This window comes from Naegleria gruberi (genome assembly GCF_000004985.1).
Source record: "Naegleria gruberi genomic scaffold NAEGRscaffold_4, whole genome shotgun sequence".
Classification (NCBI taxonomy): Eukaryota; Heterolobosea; class Eutetramitea; order Acrasida; family Naegleriidae; genus Naegleria; species Naegleria gruberi.
This window is the reverse complement of record NW_003163323.1, coordinates 385537-411418: the sequence shown is the minus strand read 5'-3', so window position 1 is coordinate 411418 and position 25882 is coordinate 385537. Positions and strand designations below refer to the sequence as shown.

General features: G+C 31.1%; 8 protein-coding genes across 8 annotated transcripts in view; 3 read left to right on the top strand and 5 right to left on the bottom strand.

Annotated features, from left to right (window-relative positions):
- NAEGRDRAFT_62707 (uncharacterized protein) overlaps positions 1-3837 on the top strand; it is a gene marked incomplete at both ends in the record, with an annotated part of 9123 nt that extends 5286 nt beyond the window's left edge. The window contains 4 exons of the mRNA XM_002682072.1: positions 80-588; positions 1792-2106; positions 2512-3641; positions 3781-3837. Coding sequence (XP_002682118.1) covers positions 80-588; positions 1792-2106; positions 2512-3641; positions 3781-3837 — 2011 coding nt within the window. The remainder of the gene's footprint in view (positions 1-79; positions 589-1791; positions 2107-2511; positions 3642-3780) is intronic.
- Positions 3838-3878: 41 nt separating this feature from the next.
- NAEGRDRAFT_62706 (uncharacterized protein) lies at positions 3879-8638 on the bottom strand (the record flags this gene model as incomplete). The annotated part of the gene is made up of 2 exons (XM_002681925.1): positions 3879-4928; positions 4973-8638. 2 exons carry the CDS (start codon positions 8636-8638, stop codon positions 3879-3881), a joined length of 4716 nt encoding a protein of 1571 aa, XP_002681971.1.
- A 266-nt stretch (positions 8639-8904) lies between these two features.
- Positions 8905-10986, top strand: NAEGRDRAFT_62705 (uncharacterized protein; the record flags this gene model as incomplete). Its single annotated transcript, XM_002682071.1, has 1 exon — positions 8905-10986. The coding sequence occupies one exon, from the start codon at positions 8905-8907 to the stop codon at positions 10984-10986; it is 2082 nt and encodes a 693-aa protein (XP_002682117.1).
- Positions 10987-11030: 44 nt separating this feature from the next.
- Positions 11031-11867, bottom strand: NAEGRDRAFT_2608 (uncharacterized protein; the record flags this gene model as incomplete). The annotated part of the gene is made up of 2 exons (XM_002681924.1): positions 11031-11519; positions 11598-11867. Coding segments are annotated over 2 exons (759 nt in total), but the record flags the coding sequence as incomplete, so codon positions are not given.
- Positions 11868-13193: 1326 nt separating this feature from the next.
- NAEGRDRAFT_62703 (uncharacterized protein) lies at positions 13194-13913 on the bottom strand (the record flags this gene model as incomplete). Its single annotated transcript, XM_002681923.1, has 1 exon — positions 13194-13913. One exon carries the CDS (start codon positions 13911-13913, stop codon positions 13194-13196), a length of 720 nt encoding a protein of 239 aa, XP_002681969.1.
- A 1389-nt stretch (positions 13914-15302) lies between these two features.
- On the bottom strand, positions 15303-16133 carry NAEGRDRAFT_62702 (uncharacterized protein; the record flags this gene model as incomplete). The annotated part of the gene is made up of 1 exon (XM_002681922.1): positions 15303-16133. One exon carries the CDS (start codon positions 16131-16133, stop codon positions 15303-15305), a length of 831 nt encoding a protein of 276 aa, XP_002681968.1.
- Positions 16134-16406: 273 nt separating this feature from the next.
- On the top strand, positions 16407-18964 carry NAEGRDRAFT_78183 (uncharacterized protein; the record flags this gene model as incomplete). Its single annotated transcript, XM_002682070.1, has 2 exons — positions 16407-16802; positions 16994-18964. 2 exons carry the CDS (start codon positions 16407-16409, stop codon positions 18962-18964), a joined length of 2367 nt encoding a protein of 788 aa, XP_002682116.1.
- A 50-nt stretch (positions 18965-19014) lies between these two features.
- On the bottom strand, positions 19015-25815 carry NAEGRDRAFT_45966 (uncharacterized protein; the record flags this gene model as incomplete). Its single annotated transcript, XM_002681921.1, has 1 exon — positions 19015-25815. The coding sequence occupies one exon, from the start codon at positions 25813-25815 to the stop codon at positions 19015-19017; it is 6801 nt and encodes a 2266-aa protein (XP_002681967.1).
- Between the last annotated feature and the right edge of the window lie 67 nt (positions 25816-25882).

Below are 25882 nucleotides of genomic sequence, written 5' to 3'. Positions count from 1 at the left end.
CTGAAGAATTAATTATTGAAAGAATTTTAATTAGAAATTTATCATTGGATAAACTTGAACAATTTACAAATCAAATTAGAAGAAAGAATGAATTATCTTCTTTTAGACAAATTTCATCATCAACAACAAATTATTCAAATAGTGTTGATAATTTATCATCTACTTCTAATTCTTTTAAAAATAATAGTAGTAGATCTAATAATAATAATAATAGTAATAATAGTATAATGAATATAATGAATATAAGAAATAAGAAAGAACAACAACAACAACATTCAAGACAATATAATAGTATGAATAATCATACAAGTAGTATTTTAAATGGATTATCATCTAATAAATCTAATAGTGGTAATTTATGGAATAATTCATCACCATCATCATCATCCACTACTACTAATAATACTACTAATAATAATAATAATAATAATATAAATGGAAGTAATGTTCTTAATAATATAAATGGAGAATTAAAAGATATACAAGAAATTGAAACTATATATAGAGAATATCTAAAAAGGGCAGTTACTTCTAAATATACAAGTATTCAACAAATTGCTTTAAGAATTTTAATTAAAAATGAAACAAGTTATTTTAATAATAATGATTTAAATTCAAATACATTTATAGAAATTTTAAGTGATTTTTTAAAAAATAAGAAAATTTCTGAAGATTTAATTATAAATTTAGAAAAAAAGAAAACAAAATCTATTTTTAGAAGGTCAATTACACCTTCTTTAAAATTATCACAACCAATTAATTTAAGTGAATTTAATGATTCTGATTTTTTTAATATTACAAATTTTAATATTTCTAATTATGTACATACTTGTTTTGGAATTACTAAATTAATTGAACATTGCCAATTAAATTATTTATTTGAACAAATGAGTAATTTATTATTAAATATTTATAATACAACACCATTTTTATTATTAATTATTTTAAATTCAAATATAGAAATTATACAAAATAGACAAATTTTAAATGTTTATATGAAATTACTAAAAAAGTCAATTAATGATTTATTAATTTTAATTAATAATTATAAAAATGATGAAGGAATTATAATTTTATTTAATTTAATTTTAACTTTAATTAATATAATTCAAAATATAAATCCAGATGAATTTATTTCTCCAAATTTGGAATCTAAAACAAGTTATGATAGTTATAAAATTGTTTATCAATTATATAATTTTTTATTTAAAAATTATAAAAATAATGAAAAAATTAATTGTTCTAATTTTTTATTACAATTATTAAATTTAAATTTAATTATTGATAATTTAATTTTAGATAAAATTATGGATGATTTTAAAAAATTAATTAATTTTAATTTTTTAGGTAAAATTTATAATAATTCAATTGAATTTAACAAATTATTTTATGATCATTTAATTAAATTTATTGATATTTTTGAACAAGATGAATCTTACATGAGTAAATTAATTTCCATTTATGTACCTTTTAATTTTACTATAAATAGTAATTCTAAAACAAGTATTTTATCAATTATTGATAATTGTATTTTAAATTCTTTAGATTTAAATTTTGTAAAATTAATTGAAACTATTTCTACTAATAAGGAAATTCATTTATTAATAATTATGGAAAGAATTTTAAATAATCAAAATAATTTATTTAATAATATTAATAATAATCAATATATTTTACAAATTGAAAATGATCAATATTTAAAAAGGGAATATATTTTAATTAAAAAAAATTATTTAATTCCAAGATTTTTAAATTTAGCAAAATCAATTACAATTTTATTAACAAATATAGTAAATTCAGAAGATGAAGATGATATTTCAGATGATATTTCAGATTCATCATCATCATCTTGTTCTTCTTCTCATTCTGATAAAAATGGTAATAATAATACAGAAATGGAAATTTCACATAAAAATTTATTAAATCAATTTGAATTTTTAGAATTAAATTCAAATGGTAAAATTTCACATATTTTAAAATTATGTATTTCATATTTATTACCAAATTTATTAGATAATAATGAACAAAAAGGAATTGCTTCAATACCTACAAATATAGAATTATATTATTTTGATCAAAATTTTAATTTAGAACAACATTTATCATGTCTATATATAGTAACTAAATTACTACCTATATATGGAAATTATACAATTACATGTAAAGGAGTTCCAATTATTATAGAAAGAATATTTTGTGATTTATTATCAATTTTATTTAAATCTTTAATTAGAATTTCACAACAACCTTTATCTGAATTTAAACAAACAATTTTACTTTTACTTGTTTATAAACATTATTTAAAAATTATGAAAGAATATTTAATTAATTACTATAAATATAATGATAATACTATAAATAGTAATATTACTACTAAAAATGGAAATATTAAAAATAATTTACATGAACAATTATTAAATAATTTATCAATGTTATTATTATTATTTATTCATGATGATAATAGAAATAATTATGAAATTAATAATGAATTAATTATTAAAACTTTTAAAGTTTTATCAATTTTACCAATTTCATCTGAAAGAGTTATAAAAAGATTTATGGATTTAATTCAAAATGGAAATCAACCTTTTATAATTAGATTTTATGCTTGTTTTTATTTAAATGAAATTTTTAGAAAAGATCAAAATTTATCAAATGTTAATACTTTATCTTTATTTAGTAATACTATTATTGAAAGACAATTAATTGATGGAATTTCTTCTTTTATTTTAAATTCAAATACTCAAAAATTATTAAATCACATTTTTCATTTCATTAAATTTGGAACTAATCAACAACAAAAAGAAGAATTTGAACAAACAATTTTAAAAAGATTAATTGCAACAACTTCACAATCTTTTAATGGTGGTTCAAGTAATAATAATAATAATATTAATAATACTGGTAATAATAATATTAATACTGGTAATAATAATAATATTGGTAATATAGGTGGTGGTAGTAATAATAATTCAAGTAATAATAATATAGGTGGTATAGGTGGAAGTTTTGGTAATGTTAGTAGTGTTGGTGGAATGAATAATAGTGGTGTGAATATTAGTGAGTGGACAGTTCAACTTTCTCACTTGTTATATCCTCCTACTTCTAATACTACAAGCAATAGCAATAATAATAGTGGTACATTTATGGGTGGTGGAGTTGGAGGAGGAATGAATTCACCAACAAGTGCCATGTTTCCAAATTATTCAATTTATAATAATATTAATTCTCAAGATTCTCAACAACAGACAAATAATAGTGGCAATGCTGGTAATTATAATACTATTGGATCATCTGGACAATCTAACAATAGACGTAAATCAACCTTAACAAGTTTATTTGGAAATATTAGTGCTGCATCTTCATTAATTGTTGATTCTTTAAATTTTGGATATTCTAATGTTACAACTCATATTTCATATTTTCCTAATCAAGTATTGAAAGGTTTAATACAACCATGTATGGAACATCAAATTGTTCGTTTAGGATTAGAAACAATAACAAGTAGATTTAATGTTCTAAATGATATTACTGCATTGAAGAATGAATCCATTAATCATTCTTATAATTATGAAACTTCTCTGATTCAAAATTCCAATAACAATAGTAATGGAACTATAAGCTCGTTGAGTTTAAATTCTGTTGCCTCTGATGAAATTTTGAAAGGAATGAGAATTTTTATTGATTTGATGGAACATGAACATTTAAAACCTTTCATTATTGAACAATTATTTGAAATTATCAATCAATGTAGAGATTTATTGATAACGATCAAATTAGATGAAGAGATGGTACGAAAACTCAAATTATATTGTCCAATTGAATACTTTTTCATGATTCACGAATTGTATCACATTTAACATCTAGGTATTTTTTATTTACAACAATTCAGATGTTAAAGAAAGGTTAAATGGAAGTCTGTCCAACTTGGATAAGAAACCAATCACCTTTTCTCTAATGTTGGAATTTCTTATCAATGAATCAGCTTCATAATAATTATTAATTAAATCACTTTCTCTCAAAATAGATTGAATAAAGTATGATAATTGATTATCATTCAATGAGTAACAAACAAAGATTCTAAACTTGAGATCTTCAATGTTTGATAATTGTTTGGTGTTTAAAGATAATCTCTCTTCAACAATCTTGTTAACAGTTTCAACAGCCGATGGAATACCAATACCACCAATATCAACAGCAGATGACTTTTTCAGTCTTGCAGCTTCTTCAATCACATTCCAAACATGGTAGGTCTTGAATATTGAGAAACTCTTAAATCCTTTCAAGAAAATATCCATCAATGAATAACAAAGCTTCTTTCTTATAAGAACATCAATTTCTCTACTCTTTGAATCATCACCAATATCATATAAATCCATCTTTTCATCATTCTTCTTCATATAGAAGAACTGAACAATTGATTTGATTGACTGTTTCAATTGAAGTAAAGGTGAAAGTGAAATCATGTCCAAAGTACTTGAAGTTAATTGTAAACTTAAACTTGGTTGAGCTGTTTGCGTGATTGATACGCCAGATTGTGTTGATGCAAGTGGATCTATATTAGCAGAAGCAACATCCTTTGCGTCAACTTCCTTGGTAAATCCAAAACGGAAATCAAATTGATTGAGCAATGAGAATACACCCAAAATTTCATCTTTGAGTTGTTTGTTAAATAAAATAGCAGTCTTATCGTAACATTCTTGCAAGTACATTTCATCAATTGCCAATTGATTGATTGCATAAACAAAGAAGTCACAATCAAGTAAATATTGAACCAGAAGAAGAGAAGCAGTCTTTCCAAAGTTATCACTTGGTAAATGTTGAACTTGATCCAAGGCTTCAAATTCTCTAATTACATCTTGTACAGCACTAACCTGAAGATTTTTAAAAATGTCATATGGTGTTCTTTCTTTAATCCAATAAATTTTCTAATGAATGATAAGATTTCAAAGTTAGTAAATTTTCTACTTACTCTTGTTCCATTATATAAAATTGATGTAATATTCTTAACAATGATATCACCAAGAGGGAATAAGTGAACAACATATCTTCCTGATGTTGGATCAATAGAGTCTGCATCACAAGTACTAAGCAAGTTCATAATATTACTATGGAGAGATGAAACCATTGTGTTGAATGAAAATGGTTTTGTCTTCTTTTGAAGTTCCTCTTTTGATGATTCAGTGGCAGTTGCAGGTGTTGCACTTGGCAATGATAACTCTTCCATAACTTCTGTTGCTCTTTGTGCTTCTTCTTTTGTAAGTAACTGCTTATTCTTATTGATAAATTTAGCCAGAGCAACAATATCCTTCTTTTCTAACAATTCTTCAAAATCTAATTTGACTTCAACACTCTTTTCAACACTTCCTAAGGACATATGAGCACTCTTTAGGAAGGCTTCGAATTTTCCAGTTGAGGTATTTTCCTTCTTTTCAACCTTTTCTGTTAAAGCTGGTACCACCACGATATTTTCCTTAACGTGTGTATGAAGATATAATTCACTTAACATTTCTTTAGCAATTTGAACCTCTGTTGCCAATTCAGGATAAAATGGTCCTTCTTCAAGAACAGTCTCAAGATCATCTATATCTCTTTCCTTAATACCTTGAGCAAGTCTATATTTGATTGAGAGAATTTTTCTTTCCTTTCTCTTTGCTTCCATTCTCTTCTTTTGAATGAGATTTTTAGCAGAATCTACCAAGTCTCCCAATTCAACAAACATTTCTGCTTCAACAATAATTTGCATCAACTTGATTTCATTATCAGGTGTTGTTTCATGGTCATATAGTACAATCAGAGAATCAAGAGTTTCTTCCAGCTTGTAAATAGCTGCCAATTGTTCTTGTTCTCTATCAGTATTGATGTGATCTAGACATTCATATGCTTTTGTTAAATCCAACCTATCATCAAGTTTGTTGCTCTCAATAATTTCATCAATTGCTGATTTGTCTCTTTTCATGATGGCTTCATCTATCTTTTCAATAATAGAAAATCGTTGTTGGATTCTATCACATTCCTTATTACAAAAATCAATAGTATTCGAGAGTGAAATAGAAGGATTGGTAGAAACAAAGGCCTTTGCATCCTTAATCAATTCCCTCAACTTTTCAATATTCCCTATGTCGTTAGCGTCGTCAACACCCTTATTTAATCTTCTTTTGATTTTAGTTTCTTCTTTGAATAACAAAACTGAATTTTTAGCTTCTTGGAAAATTTTCTCATTTTCCACGCCTAGACTTTTAGCATCAATAAGAATAAGACGAAGAGCGTCTCCATCCCTATTAGCTAAATGTTGAGAAACCAGATCTCTCAAATATTCCTTTTGTACATCTGCATCATAATCTCGCTTGTATTTTTCAACATCACCTGCCAAGCCAGCTCTAAGAGCTTTGGAAAATATATCCTTCATCATTCTAAAGTCCTTCTTACTGATAGCTTCTTCCATTTTCTTTTTGAATAACCTAGTGTTAACAAGTTCAGTATACTTAGGAGTCATCACATGAATCAATTGGGTGAGATGTGGACGTAATGATTCAGCCTTCTTTAAAAGCTCTCTCATTTTCTTAAGATGACAATTTTTATAGGCATCTTCCATCTCCTCTTGTACCATCGATGATGTCTTGATCTTTTGTATTTGTTGAAGGCACAAGATATACAGCTTATCGTTTGTTAATCCATATATTCTTGCGCTACAAATTGCTTTTTCAAGCTCACTAACATCCTTTGATTTAATTGCGTGTGTCATTAGATCTTTAATTCTCTTTGGATCCTTCATCTTTTTCATTTTTTGTCTGTAATCTCCAGTTTTCTTTAATTGACCTTTTTCCTTAATGTTTACTGATTGAATAAGTTTAAAGTCTACCTTTAACTTTTCCAAAGCTTCTTGTAAAGATGAAACAGCTTCATTTCTCTTTGCTGTTGAAATAAATATGTCATACTCCGAAGGTACTTTGATTAGAAGGTTTTCTTTGGCAGCATTGTCAATCCAAATCTCTGATATATCAACAAGTTCTATTCTTCTTTTTACTTTAGCGTCTGTTGTTTTGATTAATGCCAAGTTTGTTATCAAAATAGCATGTTTTGTGTTATTAACTAACATTTCCTCGCTAAAATAGATATGTCTGTCTCCGTATTGTTTGAGAAGATATCTCCAATCTGCTGATACAATAAAGTTTGCATAATCGTGATCTGTTGAAGTTACGATATCTTCCTTGGAAATAGGTTGAGGTATTGGCTTTCTCTCAGCTCTATTTGTTCTTGTATATAATGTCACGTCATCAACAAGATGGACAATTAATTCCTTAAGCATTTTTTGCTCAAACGCATTCTTGATATGAGCAAGAAACTTTTCTCTATTATCGTTGAATGCAAGTAACATATCATGTCCATTGTTGATTGCAGGGTTTGTGATCAAAATTGATAAGAAGTCTTTCTCTTCTGTTTCGTATGCATTAATAAGAAGAGAAGAAATATCCCTGAATGTAACTCGGGCTTTGAATTCAAGTCCTTTTGATTTTGCAGTTAAAAGATAAAGTGCTGATTTCGTGACAACCAAACTTCTTTCGTCAAACTTGTTTACCTTTCCTCTTACCACCTTTCTTACAGAACCACTCCATAAGATTTCAGATTCTCCATGTTCTGTCATTCTTTCAATGAAATGCTTGTAAGATCCTATATTAAGATTATCTTCACTTAACAAGGACACCTGTTTGTGATCTGAACTTTTTGTTTCTCTTCTTGTTTTTTCTTCGTCTTCCAGTAATTCGTCAACATCCTTTTCAGGGAAAAGAAGTTTCGATTGGATTTCAATTTGGGAACTAATAATTACTTCCTCCTCAGTAGAGTTTGTTGGTTCTTCTTGTCTTGAAGTTTGAAGAGTCTCATCATCACTATAATCGCTATAATCGCTCCAATCTTCCTTAATTTTTAATTCTTGTGACGGAGGAGTTTGGTTGAGATGCTTCTTATCATCTTTTGTAGATGGCATAAAACTTTCATCACCACTCGAGAAATTATTGCTATCATCACTATTTACAGACCCAAAAGGAGTTTCTCTTACCAAGTAATCAGGAATTAGAGGGTTTTTGATCATCCTGCTATCATCTGTTTTTATATCTATATGGGATTTAACTTCCAATTCTTCATCACCATCGTCCATTAATCCTTCATCTTCTTTACCTTCGTGTTCTTCATTATCCTTATCAAAATTATCTATTTCCAAATCATCAAAACCTTCTTCCGAACTATCATCAAAAGTAGGCATATCTTCATCATCATCAATATCGTCATCTTGTTTTTCTTCATGATGTATGACGGTAGAAGGAATTAATTTTGTAACAACTTCCTTAAACCTTTGTCTAGTAACAACATCCTCAAAACAAATTTTATATGTTCTACTTTCAGTAACAAGAGATAATCCATAATTTTTAAATTGATTTGGACCATGAAAACCATCTTCAAGTCTAATCATATCTAATGTTTTTACATCACCCTTAATCTTTTTATCTTTAGGACCAACCATGTATTCTATCCGATCAGAATACACTTTAAACCATCTTCTTTTATATGAGGCTCCGGTAGCACCTTGTCCTTGTTTGTGGAAATAGCCTTCAAGTAGTGATGATCCCTCAGAAGACATGTTGGTGAATGAAAGTGTGCGTTTTTTTAAGATGAAGCGACCTTTGTTAGCGCCCTTGTTACAGCCTTCTTTCCGTTTATATTGTTTTAATAAAAAATGAATTGTAAGGAACCTTCATCAACTCTCGCAAGTACAATACTGTTGTTCAATAGTAATATTGATTCTTAGTTGAAATATTAATATTGTTATCATTGCCAATAAAATCAAACTGTTTTTTGGCGCCTTTTTCTTTCTCGAGTCCGTTAAATTTTTAAACAATCAAAAAAATGAGTCAACAACACATCACAGATACATCAACAAGGAGACAAACCTCTTCTTTCTCCTCATCACTTCTGTCCGATCATTCCATGATTGATGATAGTGTTACCGATGAAATGGAAGTCACTCTATCGTGTTTAAATTATGGTGTAACTACAACTCTATTACAAGAAAATTCCGATATTGAATCAACAAGACAATTTTTAATGTCGGAAGTGATAGATGATCCTAATGTTGATAGGAGTAAATTTGTGATTGTTTTTCACGATATTAAAACAAACAAGGACATTAAAATTACCTCTAATACTCAATATAGACTGCTGTGGAAGAAACTCTTATTACTACCACCAGAACAAAGAGAAATCGATCTTATGGATCGAGATCAATATATTACATCTGTTAATCAAACAAGAGAATACTTTTTCAGTCCAACAACCTCTAGAAGCTTTTCAACACCAATGAGAAATATGCCAGTCGAAAGCTCATTATCACAAAGTCCATACAGCAATAGTCAACATTCAATTCCAATGATGCCTCCATCAATTTCACCTCTTTCCCCTCCTCAAACTCATCTAGTTAGACAATCTCCAATTCAAGAAACTAGTTCATCACAACAATCCAATTCGAATACTACTACCAACAACATTCAATCCCCTGTAATTCATGCATCTGTTAAAACTAGAACAAAGAAGAGGCAAGCCCGACCTACTATTAGCATCACTCCAGAAACGAAAGACGAAACAGTACCTCCAACAGTAGCCGAAGATTCACAAGAAATTGTTTCACCCTCAACTAGTGTGCCTATTGTTAATGAGATACAGCAACAACCACAAGAAGAAGTATTAGAACCTGTTCCTGTTAAATCTAGGCAAGGACGCAGACAAAAAGTCAAAATTGAACCAGTTGAGGATTCACAAGATTTGGTTGTGAAAACTGAAGAACCATTACTATCTGAAGACGAGATTGAAATAGTTCCAAAAAAACAAAGACAAGCAAGAAGAAAGACAATTGCTAAGCTTCCAGTCACAGAAAGAGAAGAAGAACAAGAGAAACATCCTTTTGAATCTTCTCTAAAGAAACAAAAATCATCACCAAAAATCTTTAATCAAAACGTTGAAGTATTCTCAAGAAAGCAGGAATGTGATACAATAATTAACTTTATCCAAAACTGTTATGAAGATTTTAATCCCCAAAAGAATGTGCTTTTTATTTACGGAACTAATGGTCAAGGAAAAACAATGGTAACAACTTCAGTATTTGATGCATCTTGTTTGGAAAAGTATCAATTGAATTTAGCTGGTTCAGAAAAAGCATCTGATTTGATATATAGGCTCTATGAAAAAGTTTACACTCGATCAACAGATTCAACAAAGAAGCAAGAGAGAATCACCAAGTTATTGGAGTATTTCAATAAGAAGCACACACCAGCACTCATCTTACTTGATGAATTTTCATATAGCAAGCATAACAAATATCTGGAACAAATTCGAGTGGCTAAAGTAATAATATTGGCCATCACCAACGATCCACCAAAGAATCCAGGTATTAACTTTTTGGCATTTAATCAGTATGAACAGGATGATATTACCTCAATCCTTGTTCATGAATACAAGCACAAGATTTCAGCAGATATGATTCAGAAAATGATGGGTCTCTTAAAGAACAAACATGATATGAGACAAATTAAATCATTTGTGGAAACTCACTTGATTCCAATTGCTCATACCTTGGATACAAGTAAGCTGATAAAACTTGTAAATACACAATTTAGCAGAAAATTGGATATACTAAAAGGATTAGGTCAGACAACAATTGAAGTACTTGTCATACTTTGCTGTGTTGCATCTGAGAAGGAAAAGTTTAATGGAGAAATAACCTCTGAGGAATTTAGAAGAAAATATGAAGAGATACTTGATGACGATTTCAGAAGTAACTTTACTGAAATTGCAGATAGTACTGAAAAATTAGCGCAAGAGAATTATATTGTAAAACAAGGAATTACTGGTGATATTGTTCTGAACATTGCTCCTGATCTCGTTTTGAGTTCAGATAACAAAACTGTAAAGAAAATCCTATCAAATAGAAAATAAATAATTTATTAGTTCACTACAGTAATGACATTCTACTTTCTCACAATAAGTTGCTCTTTCAAGAACGAAGCAATTACATCATAAATTCTTTCATTAGATTTCCAATCCAAATGATCAAAATCATCTCTCAAAGTGTGCCAAACAGACGGGAATGGTTCACTAATCAAGTGAATAATTGGCACACCCTTCTCCATAAATGGTCTGTGGTCATCATCAATTCCAGAATATGAGATACCATCATTGAAAAACTTTGCAGATCCATATTTAGTTTTTTCGATGGTGGTCATTCTTGAAAATAGAGAACTTGTTCCTCCACTCTTGTGAATATAGAAATTCTTAAATTTGACATCAGCAGTTCCAATTAAATCTAAGAGCATTAAATATTTAATGGATGATAATTTGTTTTGAGAGGACCATAAATTAGCCAAATGTCTAGCTCCATATAAGGAATCATCATTACTCCAATTTTCAAAAGCTTCCTCTCCATCAAATAAAACAACTATTGAAATATAAATCCAAAATTCCAAATAATACTGCTACTCACTTTGTAAATCATAATTCAACTTATTTCCTGAATTAATTGTTTCATTATAATAATGTTCAAATTCAACCATAAAATTTAAAATCATGGCCAATGGAACTACAGAATCAGTTGCTCCAACAAAAGTATTTCCTTTGAAATATTTACTTTCATAATGACAAGCAAGAACAATTCTCTTTCTATTTTCACTTTCCAAATCAGAAGAAGGAGTAAAATCAAAAATAATATTTGACATTTTCAAATCTCCAAATATTGGTGTTGTAGCAGTAAAATTATCAAAACTGATCGTATAATATTTTGTATAATTTTCAATTGTAGATTTAATATATTCTTGTGTTTGATAATATCCAGTAGAAACACTTGGTATTCTATTTCCATAATCACAAACTGTCTTGGTTAATTGTTTAATATTTCCGATAGAATCTGTAACATTAAATGTTATTGAATTGGAGGTTCCGATTGGTTTAGAATGATAAAAAACACTAAAACTAAAAACAACCATGAAAATGATCATTAAAAAATACGTTAATTGATTCAACTCCATTTTTTTTAAAAGTTTAGAGAATTTACTTATTCTTCTTAGTTTCCTTTTTCTTATTGGAAGATTTATCAGCTGATGATGGTTGTTCAACACTTGTTGTGGTAACAGTAGCAACAGATGTCTTCTTTACAACCTTTGGAGCCTTTTGGAAGAATGGATGTGAAATATAATAAATAATGATAAAGTGCAAAACAAAGTATGCCTTAACAAGTTGTTCAGGTGTGAATGCAATGACTTGTCCAGAAATTTCCTTAACTGGAATAGAAGACAATGGAATTTCAATAACATCCAATTTGAGAATAAACTTGGTGACATAGAGGAAAGCACTTATCAAAATTGGAGCCTTAAGAGTGAAATTTGGTGAGCTCAAAACACTTCCTTCAACACTTTCACCAACATAGAGATTGACAAAGAATGGTCTCAAAATAGCACCTCCAACACAAGCAATAGAACCAAGAATAATTGGTGCAAAGTGTGATTGTGGATATTCAGCAGCACCTCTATTAACTCCACCAATACAAAATCCACCAACAAAGAATCCTTCAGCAGCAAAAGTAAAAAGTTGAACTAGGGCATTACCCAAAAGGATATCAACAAGGTTAAATGGTGCATAAATTGTAATGATCCAAGCACTTATTTTGTTTGTAAATAATCACAATCATCAACCTACCAAATTAAATATAAATTAATAATATCATTATCAAAGAAGATTTGTGTTTTTCCTAAGAGGAGAGAAGTTAAAATAGCTCCACCAGTACCAACAGCAAAGCACAACAACATTCCGGCAACAAAAGGAATTTCCTTGACTTTTCCTTTAGCGATCAAGCCTTCAAAACATCTCTTGACCATCAAGGCAACAATAAAAGCATGACTTAAAAAGAATAAGTTAAATACAAGAGTAGCATCCAAAGATTGATATGTATCAAAAGCGTTCTTTAAAACAGAGTGACCCGACTTGACGAGTGGGTGATTGATCACCTCCAATAAACTCATTTTTTTTAATAATTAAATTATCCAAAATTATCTATTATTAATTTCTTATTACATTTATTTACATTGTTGTTAATAATTGTTAATAGATAATTGAGGTCCATATTTGGTAATCAAATTTAAATAATACATATATTATACAATAATCACTGATTGTTTTCTTTGAATAGTAAATACAGCATACCAATTTTGAAAAACATCAGTTTCAATAAGTCTACTTTGAGTATCAGACATGTTAGTAAGTAAATCATTGTAAATAATTGTGTATAAATCTGATACTTTTGTAGTATTAGCATATTCAATTAATTCTGCACTTGATGAATCTGGTTTTTCATAATTTTCAAATAAGGCATAAAAGAGTTTTCTAGTTCTGGATGGTATATTCAATTCATAGGGAGAGTCTTGTTTAAAGAATTGGTTTTCAACTTGTTGAAGAGTTTCATGTGGAATAAAACCATTCATTCCATATTTTGATACCAATTCTCTCAACTTTTCATAAAACATAAAATTTTCAAGTGATAATTCCTTTGTGCTATACTCTTTGAATAATTGTCTGAATGAATGATTTTCTAAAAGCTTTTCTAATTCTGATTTTGGACTTCTATCCTTTCGTATGGCTATCACTAGCTCCTTAATAAAAGTACTACCACCACAAATTAATGTGAAAACAAGATACGACAACCAAAGCAAAACTTTGATGGAATGATTGTAAACATCTAATGCAAACAGAATCACAATGGATATCACCAAAACCAATAAAATTGACATTAACATTAAATCTATCCGAATATTATACACATCATCCCAAAGTAGAAACTTTTTAACCCCATTTTCTCTAATTTGTTTCCAATTCATTTTAATGTCTACAATTATTGCAAACAAACCAATCAAAGCACCAATTATTGGATAAATTGGAAAACTAATATTTGTAATTAAGAATCTTGTTTTGTATCCAATGTCAAAAAATAAGGCTACACATTGTAGGGTTAGCAAAAATGATAGAATAAATGAAACTAAAGGGATAGCAACTAGAGCAAACTTCTTAGTAGTTAACAATTTCATTCGTTTAATTCTGTTTTCGTCTATACTTTCGTTGTTATACATAATAGAATAGATGTTCCTGAGATAGTATATTCTTACCACAGTAAATCCATATGAAAAACAAACAAAACAGAAAATAAAACTTCTCAAATATCCAATCCACTCTGAACAATAATAGAATATATAGTTAGAGCCTCCTATCTCCTGAATAAATATCAAAATAGGAAAATATGGTATAATTAATCTAATTTTCATCGATGGTTTCAAGAACAGTCTTGAAATAAATAGAAATAGAAAGTATAATATGATTAATACTATGCAGGGAATATGCCAGTAATCCATGTCTACAAAATATGGACTTAAATAGTAAGTTTTGAGGTTATCAAAGTAGTCACTTGATGTTGGCTTAATGTTTTCAAGATCAATATGGTACAGATTACTAGCATTATCAATCATTGATTTAAAGCTGTTATAGTCCACAACAACATTCTCAACTCCAGAGTAAAATTTGATAAAAGAAATATCATCTGCAGATAAATTTCCATATCTAAAGTACATGTAAATATTTGTGCTCATAAAATCCGTCTGTTTGTCAAATGATATTGCATATGCAAACGATGCTGGAAAGGCTTCTTGAGATCTTAAGGAGAGAGGGATTGCTCTAATTGGTAGAAATTTAAACAAATGTTCAGAGCCATAGAAATGTGCTGCAAAGAATACTTCCCTATTTGTGAAGATAATGTCATATTCGTTGAAAGGGTTATTTGGAGCACAGAATGAATTATAGTATTCAAAAGTTTTCCAATTGATCGAAGCTACTGAATAAAATTTAAGCACTTCCTCCCAATATGGGACCATCTCACTTGCAACTCCAATTGTTTGGTTGTAGTTGTATGTGATAAAATCCTTGAATGTAGTAATCTTAAGATGAAGAAAGGTTTCCTCTCTAACCAATAAAAAAGAAAAGGAATACCCATATGATAGTACATCTCCTTCTTTAATGTTAGCTATATCGATCTCTTTCCCCTTCGCAAATGACGGTATTGTAAAGTTCTTTGAATAAATAAAATCTAAACTATATGAAGGTGAGCATGTTGATACATGAACATGGTTGATTAGAATAATATATGAAACGACCAACCAGATTTGCAGTAACATAGGTTTCATTGTTTTTTTGTGTTGTTGTGTCTTTTTGAAACGTGATCACAATTTAGAAGTCCTGTGAAAACCCAATTGTGTGCATAACTTGTTCAACGGGCTCTGGTTCTTTACAAACGCGCTGGACGTGTCAGATTTCAGCATAGATGAATGACCATGCGTCTGTACAAAAGCAAAAAAATGGAATTTTCTTTGTGGATCTGTAAAATAAGGCAACATTGAATTATTGAGCCAAGTTACAACCTGAGAAGGCAACAAGTCATCACTAACACCTTCTGATAATCCATCCACCAACCTAAAGAACATATCTTCATTGAAATGCACACGATTTCCAGCAAATGGAACAAATACTGAACTCTGTCTATCTTCTGGTAAAGCAATAACACCTTCTATTGTGAATCCATCAATAATGTGATAATGAGGAATATTTTGCTTCAAATTCTGAAATTGTTCCTTTTGAATATCATACATTCTTTTTATACATCCACTAAGAGATTCAATAAAATCCTCAATAGAAATAGGATTCAATTTGTGGGTAATTATTAGAAATTTGGGAAGGAGTGAGCCATCACTATTTTCCGAGGAAGCAATTTCTCTTGTAGATTCTTCCCTATTATTGATTGTCTCCTTATAGTTGCCAGTCACTAGAGGGTTTGTTTGCAAATATTGTAGTGAAGGAAGAACAGGTTCCTTGTTTGTTCCTTTAGAATCACCACTATTAATACTTGTCATCATTTCTTGTTTTACTTTCCCACCAAGTTGAAGAATGGATGAAAATACTGTATTCCTATTTACCATAGTATTACTATTTCCTCCATTCTCGTAACTAATAGAGTGTACAACAAAGTCTGGATCGAATACTTTTCCTAAAATCATCACGATGATGCAATATATCGAAACCAAACTATTAAAATTCTTCTCTCAAAAGCTTCAATGCAGAGTAGCTATATATCTTCTTCCGCCAATCACATAAATTATTATTGACTACTATTAATCAAGATGAAAATCAAGCTTCCTTCCTCAAGTTAGCAATAGGCTTGAAGTGGCTTTTCAGAGGAGCAGCAAGACAGATATGACAAACGTTAGGTTTTTTTACAATCCGTTTTTTTTTAAAAAATATTTTATCTAATAATAAATATAAAAAAAAATATGATTGATACACCCTCACCCTATCACCACCAAGATGACTATAACGGCTCTCATCACGACGCAATAATAGATGATCATCATCATGATGGTTCCTACACAAATACATCCTCAGCATATGGTGGTATAAAACACAAGAAAGAATTACCAGAAATTGAATTGTGGTTATGTTCCAAGCTGAATACAGACTGGAGTTCGGATCGTATCGCATCCCAAATCAATGAAGAAACACTAGAGTTGTTCTTGACAGACTCTACTCATCATAACTATGAAAATTTTTATAATTTGGGTGTTTCAAACTCTCCACTGATAAAACTTCGATTCATAATGTGTTGCCTTTCTGTAAAGAAGAAGCAAATGTCTCCTACATTGGCATCTCACTTTTGTACATTATTCAAGGTAAGTTTTGAAAGCAAACCGAATGCAATTAACCTTCATACCAAACTAACTACTTTTTGAACCCTTCTATTATTTTTTTTGGGTGTTGGCTTGCTTATTTTACGAAATGCATTTTACTCCCATCACTCCCTTCAAACCATCACACTACAAAACCAACAACTTTCGTTATTATCATTATTGCACAAATACAGAATATTATCGAGAGTACCCATGGAGAAGATGATTGGGTTAGAATGATGGCAGAAATACTGTACTTATTCCCAGAACATTCATGTATTAGAACTGATATTCAAACTAGTATCCTGAATGAATTGGCTATTAGTGCCCCTATTGAGCAAGAAGATTCTCCTCAACGATATTTCCAACAAGCTATCAAGTATTTCCGTAATTTATCACTAAAGGATGAAGATAATGATGCTCATATGATGAACGATGATTCTAAAAACTCCCAATCTCCTTTTGCTACTCTTAAACCAAACGTTTTCAAATATTTGAACGTTTCCTCTGAGGGCAATGAACAACTCACAAAAGAATTCAACGAAAAGAAACACTACTTGGAAGAGATGGCTAATGGCCGATCCTTGTACAGTTCTCACTCATGTAGTTTAGTTTCTAACAAACATTTCAACCTAAGACCATCTGCTTGTAAAAATTTAATTGAACCGCTTTCTGTTCTTGATGAATTGGAGAGTGAGTCTGCTAAGAAGAATGTTGGAGTTAAACTTTCTCCTCTTAAAAAACTTACTCCAACTAGACCACAAACATACAATTCTAATACCCACACACCAACAAGTGCAACTATGTTAAATAAGAACAAACTCACTGGTATCAAGAAAATTAACAATCTACCTTCCACACCTAAGACAACCCTTATCAAAAATCCTCCTACTCATGGTACACAACTCATTTCTACTCCTGTTTCGTCAGCTTCCACATCGAGATCAGTTTTTCTAGATGACTCTGTTGCTCTTCAAAGAATGAAAGAACAACAATTAAATGAAAAGAAGAGAACCTCCACCAAACAAATGACAGATGAACAAAAGGTTCAAGAAAAAGAAAGAAAGAAGATTGAAAAGATTGAGATGAAGGAAAAGAAGGAAAAAGAAAAAATCGAGAAGAAGAAAGCAAAGGAAGAAGCTAAGAAGAAACAGGCCGAAGAAAGAAAGGTTGCTGCACAACAAGCTCAATTAGCAAATGGTGCAGGTCCTGGTAGAAAGAGAAGAAAGAACAATCCTGCTAATGCTCAACAAGGTATGCCACAAGGTGCTGATAATATGATGCCACAAGCTCAAGATCCTAATATTAATCAACCAATGCATGCCAATCCTACTAACCCTCATCAACAAGCATTATTCAGTACAACACTCATGAATCATACTGCACCTTATCTTACTCCAATGTTTAATCCTGGTACTCCTGGAGGATTTTCACACTTCCCTCAAAATCAATATTCCAACATGTCTGGCTTGTTGACAAATCCATTCTTTGCCAATCAACAAAATCCTTCTCAACCCACAAGTCAACAACCTGGATTAATGGCTCCTCCAGGAGTATTACCTGGTGGTATTGGAAAGGGACAAGAAAGCTTTACTCAATTACTAGGTATTAATTCTTCTCAACCATCTAATGCTCGACCTCCAACCAACAATTTATTACCTTCCATTGGTAACCCTGCATTCCCTAACATGATGGGATTCCACCAACAACCTGATAATAACACTATGAATGGATTGAATAATCAAATGATGATGATGAGTAGGCCTCAAGCTAATCCAAATCAAATGAGACAACCACAATATCCACCAAATTATCAACAACCATTCGAAAATACTCAAGTACAACAACAGCCACAACCAACTCAACAACCTCCACAACAACCTCAAGCAAATGATGAAGAAAGAAGACAAAGAGTTGAACTTTATTTGAACACAAATATTTTGAAAGATTGTAATCGTGTGACTGAGGAAACTAGAACTAAGATTTTCCAATTTCTTACTGGTCGTGTTCCTGATGATGGCCTTCTTGAAGACAAAGTTCTTATTCACGAAGAATATGGCAATGACGAAAAGAGACAAATATTCTTCCATATGGATCACACAAACAGAAAATGGAAAAAGATTATGCAAAAGCAAAGTAACCAACCAACACTTGGTATGGAGTAAAATAAGCTGTTTAGGACCTAATTTATTGACCTTACTTGTAATATCAAACTTTATTTTTTATCATAAACTTGCACAAACTCAGTCTTACTTCTTCCAAAGCATTCAGGAGAGTACATTTCTTCGATATAAGCTGGAGGAGAAACAAATGATCCAATCGTAGTAGCTCTGCATATATAACTGTAAACGTGGGAGCCTTCATATAAGATTCTGCTGAATGCTTCAACTCTTTCATCTCTAATGTTTTGATTTTCGAACCATTTGTAATAGTATTTGTTTGCTAAATCTTCTTCATTGCCACTATTTCCAAAATCAGTAAATTGTGTATCGAGTTCTGGATTGACAGCTTCGAAACCTGCTGGCATCTTGTCAACCATGGCTACATTGTATCTTCTGGTTGGATTGCAAATCGTAACTGTTACTCTGACTAATTCTCCTGATTTTACCTTCCATGTTTTTGTTGACTTGTCAAACTTGACATCATCTGGGTTGGTAATTGCTTCGTAAACTCTGGAAACTGAAAATCCTTTATCAAGAGCTTTGAGAACCAATTCTTCAGGAGTGTATGAAAGAGCAATTCTATAGTAAAGCCTTCCAGCTCCATTCTTTGTCAACAAGAATGACTTTTTGGAATCACTTTCATTTGGATTAACAACTTCCTTTTCAATATCACTTCGTGGAACAAAGGCAACAAGTGGTAATGATGTAGTTTTCTTTTCTCTACTTCTTCCCTTCCAAGATTGATTACCCATGAATACAGTTTCCTCTGGTCTAGTACTATCTACTAGCCAAGTATTGACATTCATATCTGGAATTTCCTTCTCAAATATCTTGAAATAATCAGTGAGTGACATGAGACAGATGGAATTTTCTTGAGTATTATACCAACGACCATATCTGTTTGCATTTCTGGCAGCCAACAAACTTCTCACCAATTTTTGAATAATATCACTACTGTCTTCTCTATCAATTTCCATCAAACAACCCAAAACAACAGCATCAGTTCTGGTATTTGAATGCAACATAACCATTTGAGCGAGTTCATTATCTTCATAACGAGTAATAAAGTGAGCATAAATTCCAGAGTCAATTGTTACATTTTCCTTAAAGTATGATTTGATAGCATCCAACCATTGATGAATAGTTATCTTTTCTTTAGTAAATTTAGCAAAGAAGCCCTTCTTTTCTTCTGTTACTGGTTCCTTCTTACATTTATGAATGGCCATAGCAAGGTAGGCAGCAGTCTCTGGGGATAATTCTTGTGTCAATTCAGTAATGCTATTATAATGATCAAGAATTCCTTCACACAGAGAAATTACCTGTCCCTTATCAGATTCACTTTCAGCTAACAATGATAAAATATAATAGGCATATGATTTGATTGTATCCTTAATACATCTTGGCCAAAGGAATCCAAAGAAGAATAAACTTGAAATATTCTTCAAAATGGATTTGGTTCTTGATAATATTTGATCTGGGATTTTGTAACCTTCAGATTTACATTTTGCAAAACAGAGAGCTACATGACATGTTAAGAATGGGTCTCCAATTAACTTGCTATCCCAATATGAGAATGCTCCGTCATATCTTTGACGATCAAATAATCTAGCAAGGTTGGAATTAATGAATGTGTTAACTTCTTCCTCTCCAGAAATTTCCATCAATCTTTGAAGCTCTTCAGGTGTGTAGAATTGTAAGATCATTTCCTTCATACAAACTATACCTAAAATCTTTGATGCAATTTGCTCATTACACTCATATGGATAAGAATAGAGATAAATGAGAGAATCAGTCAATGTAGATAGAGCTGTTGTTGAAGTACTAACAGTGAATTCACCAAAGTGTGCCAATAGATTCTTGGATGGAAGTGAAATTGGTTGTACAATAGTTTCACTTTCTGCACTAACATCTCCATACGTTGCAAAAGCTTCATTGGTTACTGGAGTAAAAACTTTGAAATCATTCTTGACAGCATCTGACCATCCAACCATTCCATCGGCAAGTTCTTGCTTTTCAGGATTCTTGGCTATGGCTCTAACCACTCTAACTCCAAGATTGATAAGAGCCTTACCACATTTGAGTACTTGAACAGGAATTCTAATTTCTTTTCTTCCCATTGCTGGTATCACAACAGTATATCCCTTCTTACGTTGATTTTTATCCTTTCCATTGAATATTCTGAGATTTGATACATTACATACTAGAGAAAGAGTCAAATCAGAATCTGTTTGATTTTGTAAAACATAGGTCAAATCACATAAATCTCCATAATTCAAAAATCTTGGAAGTGATGGTCTAACTGCAATAGGTAAATTGGTAGTAATTGCAGAATTACCAATACCAAACATGTCTTGTTTAGCATTTACAACAGCTGTAACTTTGAATTTTGTGAGAGCGTCAGTCAATTTGAAATCAAGCTTTGCAAATCCATTTTCATCAGTTTGAGCAAATCCAATAAAAGCAGCATCTGGTTTAAAGTTGGAACGAATTTCAAATACACCATTTCTATCATCCATAGATGGCATCTGGGATCGTGAGCCATCATATGAATCCTTACTATTTTTACAACACCTTCTAGAAAAACATGCAAGGCCACATGACTTCTTGCAACACTTTTCACGTTTGCATTCCTTTTGAGCCATATCGTCACATTCGCCACATTGTTCACAGCATTTACGCGAACGGCCTCCACTGCAACCAGCTAAATCACATGCACACAAATTTGAAGAAGGGAGTGCCTGTTGTCTTATTGCTAAGATTTCTTCATCTCTTTGATTTTTTCTTGGATATAACCAATATCTTACTCGATCTCTTATCGAAGAGAAATCAACAGAGCATGAATTGTTAGAAACAAAGGTAAACATTGGATTGGTAACTGAATAATTGGCCATATCTAAAACAGCTTGATCAGCAACAATTAAACAAACCTCACAATTTGGTACATTGTTTCCTTGCTTATCTTTTACGAGAATGCTGACATCAGTTTCTTTTCCTGGACTCAAGATTGGGTCCTTTGGAGTGACAGTTACAGTGAGTTCATGCTCGGTTTTGGAAATATTGAGGGTTAGAGATCCAGTAGCATGAGCTGGATTAACTCTTGGCTTGTCATCAACATCAATATAATTTTCAGTACCAAATAATTGAACTCTTACTTGGATATTAGGTCTGTATTCCTTCTTGATTGGAATGGTCAATTCATGGATACCGTTAGTAATGTCAAATCTCTCCTCTTTGATTAATCCATTGCATAAAACCCAGGCAAATCCAGAGCACTCACCATTGAATGGAGAGACAATATAAACTTTGGCTTCTTCACCTGGCTCGTATTCATCAGTTTCAAACTTATTAGAAATTAACTCAAGTGAATTGGTGCTGAGTGAAGTGTATCCCTTTGATGTCAAGTGTTCTTTAAATCCAAATTTACGAATTGGAATACTACATCTGTTAATGCCTGATCTAAATTTTGGTCTTTCACTCTCTTTTACCTCACACAAAATTGCATACTCTCCATAGGCAGTATCATTTGTGTTTTCATTGAGGGTAAATGTATGAAGAAGTGGTTGACTTTGAGAGGTTAGATTAATTTCCTTGATTGGTTTAGTGGTTTCCCATCTTTCATAACCCCTAGAATCATAACCAAACTTGACCAATTTTACAGATATTGGAATATCCTTTACAATTTTACCTCTAATATCTGTAACAATGAAAAAGCAGTCAATATTTTCATCAGATTTCATAACAACTCTCTTTGTACAGCGAATACCAACATAGTATTTACAAGAGTGGAGAATAACCTCACTAGATGTTCCTTGTGTTTGTCTATTAATATCTTGAACATTTGCTTTACAATTAATGCTTATTGGACCAGTTACTATTTTTTCTGGATCCCACAACTGCATAAAGGCATGATCATCTCCGCTTGGGTCAGTTGCACTGTTAAAGCTTTGATATACTTGATATTTGGATTTCATATTTTCAATAAGAGTATTGAGCTTGTAATTATTTCTGAGATCTGTATCTTGAAAGACATAATTACTCCATCCTTCTGGATTAAAGGTTGCAGGTTCTGTGTTGAACTGGTAGTTAACTTGGGAATTGGACAAGCCACCTCCACTATAATACTTTGCGCTGACCTTATTTACCAATTTGTCACCAATAAACAAATCCACCTTATCAGATGAAGGAATAATGCTGCTAGAAACTGTATACTCTTTTGTTCTAAATTCTTGAACATTGAAAGTGTGGTTAAATTTTCTAGATCCATAGCAAATTGTCAAGGAATGAGAACCCAAATTAGCATTATCAGGAACAGTTAAATCCAATACAAAGGATCCACTTGGACTCAATTCAATCTTTCCATCCAAATATTTGACACCTCGAGAATCCTGAACTTCATAGGTAGCTTTAGTTTCAGTGGATGGTTCTCTAATAGAATAGGTGCCATAGTTCTCAGAACCCTTTTCATAATTGTACTTGATATCTCTAAGGAAACCTTTGATATGTACATTTTCATTTGGCTTGTAAAGACCACGATCATTAAATATATGAGCAGAAATTGTGTCGGTTCGGATTGAATGAGAGTAAATTGTTGGATTTGTGTACACAACTTGATCTTGATCTTTTGAAATGATCAAAACAGTGTGATAATTACGACTGTAGGAAAAGAAGGCCATTCCATTTTCATTTGTTGTTTCACTTGTTGAGATAATATTCAAGTCTTCATCTTTCGTTGGTGTATTATTGGTAGAATAGGATAAAGTTACTGTGGCATTTGGAACTGGTTTTCCAGTTGAGAAATCAGTAACAAAAACTGCTGCCTTCTCTCCTGTGATACTAATAATATCAGCACACAAATTTGAAACTTGAATCCACTTGGTTTCGTATCCATTAAATAAGTTGTATAAAATAGATCTCTTTGGTTTGATGTGAACAAGTAGAGATCCAGTCTTTCCATTTTGGAGATATTGAGATAACATAATCTTGGTTGAAACTGTTCTATCTTTTACAAAGTTATCAGGTTTTACCTTTTGATCAAAAACTTCCTTTCCAATCTTGTGAGGTTTACGAGGATACCAATCAAAGTAATCATAATTATCATATGAATTAAATACTGTTTTTGCAGCTAACTTGGGAAAAGAGCTTTCCTTGTACATTTCTACAGGATCAACTTGATTAATAATAACATGAGTTTCTTGAATATTTACAGAATCAAAGTAAAGAAAAGGATCTTGTGAATCAAACAAGCAAGGTGGCATAATTGTTGAGTTTGAAAGAGTCATGTTGAATTCTCTATCTTCTCCGCTCACTTCAAAAGTTGCTTCATATTCATTTTCCAAGCTTTGATTATAAATATCAGGGACACCTTTCAATATTTTCACACGATACTTTTCTCTAGCAAGTGTATCACCAGATATTACAATACTATTACCATTACAAGTTACCTTATAATTTTTAATGGCTGGTTCAACTTGGACAAATGTTTCAATACTTTCTATCTTGTCCAAATCAATTGGATTGTTGAAACTGAAAGTAAATGAACATCCTGGATAAATATCATTATAAAATAAATGTTTCTTTGGGTAATGATAGTTGACTGCCATTTTGGAATAACCATAAATACCTGTCGAGTATTCATGAGCTGACGGTATTGGTCCTTCCAAACTCTTATACCCCTTTTTCAATAAAATACTCAAATATTCTCCTAATCCAATTTTTGGATAATCCTTTCCAGCATGTAAAGTTTCATTGGCAATATGCAACTTCAGCCACATACACCTCTTTGGGTCATATGTGCCTTGAAGGCATCTATTGTATGATCCAAAAACATATGGAAACTTTTTAGCATAATCCAAATCTTCCAACATTTTGGAAATAATTGATGTTTCTTCTAATACTTCTACACCAATAGATTTAGAAGAAACTGTTATTGACAAATGTGCAAGAACACTTTGCTTATCCATATCTTGATCAAATTGAAGGAAAATGAAAGGAAGTTCGGAAATTGGGAAACTTGTTGACGAAGGAATAACTGAGAGAGTGCGTGATGTTGGCGTTTTGAAAGTGACCACCAAATCTTCTTCAATCGTGTTACCAAACACAGATTTGGTCTTTTCTTTCAGAATCTTGTAAGTGAATTCATTAGATCTATCAAATCTGAATCTTGGTTGAAATACTAAAGATTTAGTTCCAATCCATTTCCATTTTCCTTCCTTAACATTTTCAGTGACTGGACTAATTTCAACAAAATCAATTTCTTCAAATGATTTTGGTTCTCCATCAAATTCTTCAATCATATCATGACTAAATGTAATGGAAATAAATGGTACTGAACTTATTTCCGAATTTTGCTTTCCAGTTGGAACAGATCTAATGATTTTAAAGTTTGTTTCTTGTTTCTTGTTTTCTGTTGCCTTTTCTGCCAGATAATTTCCTACAGAATTTATGGCAGTTTCTAATTGATCTAATTTAGGAGGAAATTCAACTTGTTGTTTAATTTCAACAGTACCAGGTTCTGGAGGTTTTAGTGATTGTTCTCTCATTAGATAATTTTGTTGAATTGACACTTCTTGATCATCTTGATCTTTTAATAATTCTGCTAATAATTTTTCTAAACTCTCCTCATCTAATTCTTCAATTCGGAATGTAGATTCATCAACAGTCTTGGAAAAAGCCTCCTCCACATTATTTTGAATATCTTCGGAAGAGGATGATTGACTTGAACTTTCATTCTCTCTGATCAATGCCGAGACAACATCCTTACTTTCACCCTTTTTTACATACAATGTCAAGTTTCTATAATTCAACAATGTTGGATCAATTTCTTCCTCCTGTTGTTGTTGTTGTTGTTGGGACATGATGACGACGTTATAGAAGAAGAATTGGCAATGTAAATTCTTTTTTTTTGATTAAAAGTTCATAGCT